Source organism: Eleginops maclovinus, chromosome 24, assembly GCF_036324505.1.
Source record: "Eleginops maclovinus isolate JMC-PN-2008 ecotype Puerto Natales chromosome 24, JC_Emac_rtc_rv5, whole genome shotgun sequence".
Lineage (NCBI taxonomy): Eukaryota > Metazoa > Chordata > Actinopteri > Perciformes > Eleginopidae > Eleginops > Eleginops maclovinus.
Window position 1 is genome coordinate 531859 of NC_086372.1, and position 7531 is coordinate 539389.

General features: G+C 37.7%; 2 protein-coding genes across 2 annotated transcripts in view; both read right to left on the reverse strand.

Annotated features, from left to right (window-relative positions):
• Window positions 1-2759, reverse strand: part of eif5b (eukaryotic translation initiation factor 5B) — a 32412-nt gene extending 29653 nt beyond the window's left edge. Inside the window, exons 1-2 of the mRNA XM_063877959.1 lie at window positions 2582-2759; window positions 1766-2010 (exon numbers count right to left, since the gene is read on the reverse strand). Coding sequence (XP_063734029.1) covers window positions 1766-1800 — 35 coding nt within the window. The 5' untranslated portion in view covers window positions 1801-2010; window positions 2582-2759. The remainder of the gene's footprint in view (window positions 1-1765; window positions 2011-2581) is intronic.
• A 1107-nt stretch (window positions 2760-3866) lies between these two features.
• lipt1 (lipoyltransferase 1) lies at window positions 3867-6252 on the reverse strand. Its single transcript, XM_063877385.1, is given in 5 exon segments — window positions 3867-4574; window positions 4753-4974; window positions 5053-5239; window positions 5241-5606; window positions 5891-6252. Coding segments are annotated over 4 exon segments (1140 nt in total). The 5' UTR covers window positions 5565-5606; window positions 5891-6252; the 3' UTR covers window positions 3867-4167.
• Between the last annotated feature and the right edge of the window lie 1279 nt (window positions 6253-7531).

The window sequence follows — 7531 nt, forward strand, 5'->3', positions numbered from 1 at the left end:
TCAGCAGGAGAGGACTCTTTAAAGTAGAGACTCTACATACTGATATACACCTGAACATCAGCAGGAGAGGACTCTTTAAAGTAGAGACACTACATACTGATATACACCTGAACATCAGCAGGAGAGGACTCTTTAAAGTAGAGACTCTACATACTGATATACACCTGAACATCAGCAGGAGAGGACTCTTTAAAGTAGAGACTCTACATACTGATATACACCTGAACATCAGCAGGAGAGGACTCTTTAAAGTAGAGACTCTACATACTGATATACACCTGAACATCAGCAGGAGAGGACTCTTTAAAGTAGAGACACTACATACTGATATACACCTGAACATCAGCAGGAGAGGACTCTTTAAAGTAGAGACGCTACATACTGATATACACCTGAACATCAGCAGGAGAGGACTCTTTAAAGTAGAGACACTACATACTGATATACACCTGAACATCAGCAGGAGAGGACTCTTTAAAGTAGAGGACTCTTTAAAGTAGAGGACTCTTTAAAGTAGAGACTCTACATACTGATATACACCTGAACATCAGCAGGAGAGAACTCTTTAAAGTAGAGACACTACATACTGATATACACCTGAACATCAGCAGGAGAGGACTCTTTAAAGTAAACCTAATATGTATACCTGCATCGAGGACTCTTCGAGATCTACTACTGATTACAGAAATCAGCGAGAGACTCTCTTGCAGCTCTTGTATCCACCCCTCGAAATAAAGGAGATGAATCTTAAAGTAAGACTTAATATGATTATATAACTGCAGAGAGCATTACTCGTTATTTAATTTTCCTCATATGATTACCACACTAATTCAGCAGAGAGGACTCTAAGTAATGCATTTACGTTTCTGAGTCTTCATGACACTATTATGAAGTGTCATCGGGATTGTGTTTTGTTCCTACCATTTTGCAAATTAGAGCATGATACCCGTTTATTATATTTTGTTATTATACTGCAATAATATATCGTTATTTATTTACCAGACACACTTATATTCAAGAAGAAACATACATTTTTTACTGAAATTCTGATCTTTTAGTATTTTCACTCTTTATTTTCTCAATTTTGAAATTAGCATGCTCCATTTTTCTTCCGTGTTTTTTGAGCTAGCTGTGTTTCCCTTGGAATAAGCTCCAGGTTACACTCTTACCACACACATTACATACGTACTCATTATGACTTATAAAACCAGCATTACGTACTCACTTTTAACTATTATTAAGCATTGATTATACATGTGTTGGAGCGAGTCTTAAATAATTACCCTCGTTAGCTAGTATATATTTCCCTATTTAAATATATGTAAGACCTGTAATATCCAATAGCAAACTAGTGGACAAAGTAATTTCCCTGTTCGGAACAGTAAATTATATTTCTATCTAAATGTAAATTTGTGAATGTGTGTGTGTGTGTGTGTGTGTGTGTGTGTGTGTGTGTGTGTGTGTGTGTGTGTGTGTGTGTGTGTGTGTGAGACAGACAGCTTTGATACGTAGACGTGTGTTTGGTGTGTGTCAGTAATCTGATGGAGCTGGAGAGTTTTTAAAAAGGCTTCAATAAAGAGATAGACATGCTAACAGTTAGCTTAGCATCTTAGCTCCCCCTCATTGTACCGCCTGTTAGCACGTAGCCTAGCATGTAGCTTTCCACTTGCTGCTGAACAGGCATTCTCGTGGTTAGCAGCCAAACTAACGGAATGCTAACAGTCCTGTCCACTGTCAGGCACATGTGAGACCGTCAGTGTGTTACCTGTCCTCTCCGGACTTCTTCTGTTTCTTCCCCATGCTGCTGCTGATCCGGTTCTCCTCCGGTGCTCTGGTTCACTGTCCGTTAAACGAAGGATTCACACACACTCACAAAGATCGTTTCTTATTTGGACTGCAGCAGAGGGCTAACTCCGCGGATTCTTCCAGGACCAGACGGAGCTGTGAACGCGATGCCGTTTCCATAGAAACACTGACCGTTAGAATCATGGATCCTTCATTGATCCTAAACTGGGAAATGATTACACCAGTTAAAAATATTATATTCAATAAATATTATATATATATATCATATAATTATATATTGTAATTTTATATTATAGATAATATACAATACGATAAAGGAATATAAAACTATTAAAATTACCATTGACCTTCAAAAATGTACTCAATTAAATTAGAAAAATAAATATATCACTTGGAAATAAGTACATTTAAATACAAATAAAATAAGATTATAACAAATCACTAATAAAAGTAAAAATAATGATTTTTTAATAATAATAATAAAATGAAACAAATACAAATACATATTATAAAAAGTAATAATAATAAATTAATTCCAATACATATTTAAATTGTGTTGAAATTTAAATCTACGTTTTATTTATTGTCAAGAAAATGAAGTCCTTTTAAAATGTTCATCCAAATTAAAGGCTTTTTAAAACAAATCTGTTTTAAATGCAATTTTAGAGTCATATTTCCTCAAGTTTGTAAAACTCTTATCAACATGGGATTGGACAGAGACATATAGTTAACGTAAGTGAATGCTAACCCTGTTAGCTTCACCTGTTAGCCTCACCTGTTAGCCTCACCTGCTTCGGTGGGACTAACTCACTTCACATCCTCAGTAAATGCATGAAACGTTTCTTCTGAATAGAAAACATGAAACTGAGCTTTAAACAGAAGCAAACTGTTTAAAAGACGGGTTTTTTTTTGTCCATTTCAGTCTTTTATTCAAAGCTTTAAATCCAAACGTTACTACAGCGGTTCCATCCTCTTCTTCTTCTACGGTGTTTAACATTTAGATGTTCAGTCTCGATTCCCTGCTTTACCGCCGCCTGGTGGACTGCACTGAATAGCAGGGCAGAATAAATCCTCTACTGTTTCGAGTTTCTCTTTTAACAGATTGAATACTTTCTCTGATGTCTTCCCCCAAAGATTCACAAAAAATAAAGCTGAGATTCTCTTTAATTAATTCAGATAATTTTAGTTTTTACAGATAGTTATTGGTGTTTGATTTTGGAATTCCGACCAAATAAACAAAACATTGCATTTTTCGGTAATTCAGATTTTATCTAAAACATATATTTTCATATTTATTCCATTTTAATAATTATTTATTTATTCATATGACTTTATTGAATTTAGAATACGTGTTAAATTTGCACTAATCGTCTCATATGTATTTATTAAATTAATTAAACCATTTGTATTGTCCCAAAATTGTAAAGAAAAAAAAGAAAAGATTAATATAATTTTAAACGTTCAGTTATTGTGCATACTTTATTACTTTTATTTTCGCATGCTTTATTTTTATAATTCGTTTAATTCTTTTTTTAAACTCTTTTTCTACAATTACTACAAAAATCGAATCATGAATTTGGTCTCCTGAGAATCAGCGGAGTGAGACCTCTTTCCGCAGCAAATCCGCTCGGCAGCATGGCACAGAGGGTTCACTGCGCATGCGTGCTGCGACATGAGCTGTCTAGTGATCGTCATGTTTTTAAACCTAGAATTAATTATATAATTAATCAAAAACAACAAAATACTAACCTAAAAACTAAAAATAGCATTTATACAATTATTTTTGTATTTATACATTAAATAAACCAACAAATATATCTATAGACAAGTTGGTAACTAAAGCTTTTTTTGTTATATTGTCTTTATTTTAAAATTATTCTAATGTATAGAAAGTCTAGAACATACCAGAAATGTACATTTAAATAAAGCACATTTTTTAATATATTCATTTCTTACATTGAAGTGTTTTATTTCATAATTCAATTTTAATATTATTTTATTCATAGATTGAATTTCCTATTTTTAATTAATAAAGTATAAAAAAAAGCCAGAAAATGTCCTCAAAACACAACATATTTGTCTTTATTTTCTTATACATTCAAACACTTTCTCATTTAATCATAGGTAATACAAATTCTCAGAGAACTCCCAGCATATCCAGACAGGTGTATGGCTCAGTGGGTAGAGCTAGTGGCCTTAAGTTCAAGTTTTTGCAGGTTCAACTCCCACCTGTTCATGGTGTAACATTGTGATCAACACTGAGTCAACAGGAAACATACAAAATAACCTTATTTGTTTAAATCTGTATTTTCTGAGCATCAACACCAGTGCTTCAGGGTGCTCCGGGTCCCTGGCTGAGTTTCAGCCCATGGCGTTGATCACAGCGTCACACAGGACGTCCAGTCTGTGCTGCAGCACGCCGTCCTCCCCCCCCCGCTGCGACATTGCATTAAACGCTGCGGCCGCATGCAGTCTGCAGAACTTCTCCCCAGTCATGGCAGCGCTCAGCTCTACGCACAGCCTCTCGGGGATCCAGTCCTTGGAGACCATCAGCTCCACGTTTTCCATCCTGCCGCTCCTCACCTCCAGCTGCAGTAGCGCCCCCCCCCGGCCGGGGCCCAGCGGTAGACACGTCTTCAGGCTGAACTTCGGCGTCTTCCCGAACGTCCAGTCCCAGCCACGCAGCTCCGCCGCCGCCGCAGCCACACCGGGGAACGCCGAGTCATCGGAGGGGTCGACCGGGGAGAGGGCGGCGCTGAGGCCGAACTCTGAGGAACAAAAACAACATTATAACATTTTTTTTCTTACCACTTGTTTTATGATTTTCCTACTTTTTATTTGTTATTATTGTGTTTTTATTGATATATTTATTTGTTTCTTTATATTTTCTGTGACTGCAGTGTGAGCGGTCGTCCACCAGAGAGCGCCCTCTCTCTCTCTCCTCGCCTTTGTTGAACTGCAGCTGCAGCGCCTCCAGAAGCTCCTCCCACTTCAGAGAGGGGGCGTGGTCTCTCAGGTTGGTGACAGGCGAGCGGACACTTGGCGTGGCGTTGCTATGGATACCAGAGCAGGAGGGGCGGAGCATCGAGGAGAGAGAGGCTCGGTCGGCCGAGTGCAGTAGAGTTAGGTGGTGGTATGAGGACTTCCTGCTGAGCCGAGACGCACTTCCTGTTGACCACACAGGTACTTTAAGTATCTAGATGTTATTATGTGTTTATTATCCCTTGTGCCCCCGTGCCCCCGTACCTGAGATCTTCAGGTCCCCGTTCAGCACGATGTCCAGCCGGTCCGTGGCTCTGACGTCCAGGTCTGGTCGGACCCTCCTCAGAGCGCCGGTGACCACCCCCAGGTTCCTCCCCCGGTCGTACGCCTGCTTGGAGCAGAAGAAGGTGGCGTTCAGATTTCCCAGGTCGTGGTAGACCGCCCCCCCCCCCGCTGCGCCTCCGGGCCAGAGGTACCCCTGCCCGCTTCATGTGGGGAAGGTCGGCCTCGGCCCACGGGTTCTGGTGGCGCCCGATCACCACGGCGGGCCGGTTCCTCCACAGCAGCAGGAGGCGGCGCTGCTGGAGGTCAACATGAGCGTCAATCCAGTCCTCCAGAGCCAGGTTCTGGAACACATCCGTTGAGCTTGAGAGCAGAACCATACCCGGGGAGGAGGAGCCAACGAGGGAGGAGCCACTGAGGGAGGAGCCAATGAGGGAGGAGCTGCTCCGGGAAGCCCCGCCCAGAAGAAACAGCGACCTCCTTAGGGCCGACATCAGGACCCCTCTAACAGACCCTCACCTCCAGCTGACGGACATCTGAGAAGAAAATAATAAACATTTATTTACAAAGTGGGGAGTTTGGGAGGTTTCTCCTCCAATGTCCTTTATCTGAGAGACATTTTACTATTTTTATTCATCAGATTTGAGTTTATTTAAGTAGGAATTTGCTTACATACACACACAGACAGAACATTTCATATAATAATAAATAAATAGATGACATTCTTAAAAAGATTCTTATATGAAATAATTTATTTTTCTCATTCTGTATTTAAAAACTTTAACAGGGTTTAAAGGAAAATAGTTGAGATTAATTTTACCTTTTGACCTTAAAATGGAATATTTAAAATCCGGCAAAAATTAGAATTTTATTGTATTGAAGCCAAGAAAGAACTGCTTTAGGATTTTAAAGATAAATAAATATTTCTCTTATTTTTACAACATTTTACGGAAGAAGTCTTAGGATTTAAATTCAAAGGGAATAAACGAAATAAATAAAAACCCTGAATAAAGGTGATTGTTGTTTATTATGTTTTAATAACAGTGTTTACGACAGTTTAGCCTCTCTGTTTGTTAGCATTAGCTCCTCCGTTACCTCCTGTGTTTTCACACATAAGTAACTCAAACCTTTAACTACCTATACTTTAACTAACAACCTTTAATTAACAGTTTTATCAACAAAATAAGAATAACTCTAAAGGACAGATTTCTGACCTGAGGCGGAGACGGGGGACCGGAAAGAGAACACACAACTTCCGCTTTAAATCTTCAAACTAAAAGAGACCAGCGTTCCACTGAGAGAAATTGCAATGACTTTGAAGCGGCTGTGCTTTTATTCCGAAGGGGAAGCCGCTTGGTTGCCTCTGTCCCACACTTTAAAGGCTCCGTGCTGTGCGGCCTGCTGCTGGTTACTTTAATAACCACTTAAACAATTAATAATGCAGAAGTATATTAAATATCATACATTAATTAACAATTCCTAATATAACAAAATAAGAATAAACATGTGTGTATATAATGTTTAATATTAATGATTAGTCACTAAACTGTTTCTAACTGAATATAATATCGACTGATTTTGTCAGCTTTCTCAAAATAAAATGACCACTAAATAATTATAATAATATATAATTTCAAATGTAAATATTATATTATGAGTAGATTATTTTATATATTATATTACATGTATTTTTATGTATTATATATACATTTGAATAAATGAATGATATATCAAATATTAATTATATTACTTGTAAATGATATTAATTATATTGCAACAAATATTATAAAATAATATGATCTTATGTTAAATGTAGATTATATTAAATATAATATAAAATAATATCATACTAAAAAATATTATATGGAATTATATTATATTTAATGTCCAGAAACAATAGGTTTAACTTACTATAGCTTTACTGTCATTCCTTTAGATAATAAAGTAGAATACAATTATAATTCTGTAAAATAATAAGAAATAAATGTGTGTGTTTAGAAAATTTGGAAATATATATATATATATTTATATATAATGAATAAATGCTTGTTGTTTTAAGCTTGTGTTTCCTCTCAGTCACAGAGCGGCTGCAGAGTTTATCTCTGGTATGCAGACTTGTTGTTTTTCCTTTCTTAATAATCCTCCGTCTCTCTCTGCCTCTGGGGGAACATTTTATTAAAGTCTGCAGAAAAACACAGGAGCAACGTAAACATGAGGAGCTGCCGTCCATCTGCAGTTCATTAAACACACAGCAGAAGAGTTAAACACACAGCTGGAAACACTATGAAACAAACAAGAAGAAGAGCACTAAAGAAAAGTGCATGGAGTTTGGAGTAAAGCCCGATCACTACAGACCACAGATGCAAAACGACTAATAAGGAATGCACACCTACAGAGAGAGGAGGTAACTACTGCTGAACCATCACAGAGACACTCAGAATCACCAGCAGGAGTTGTAAAA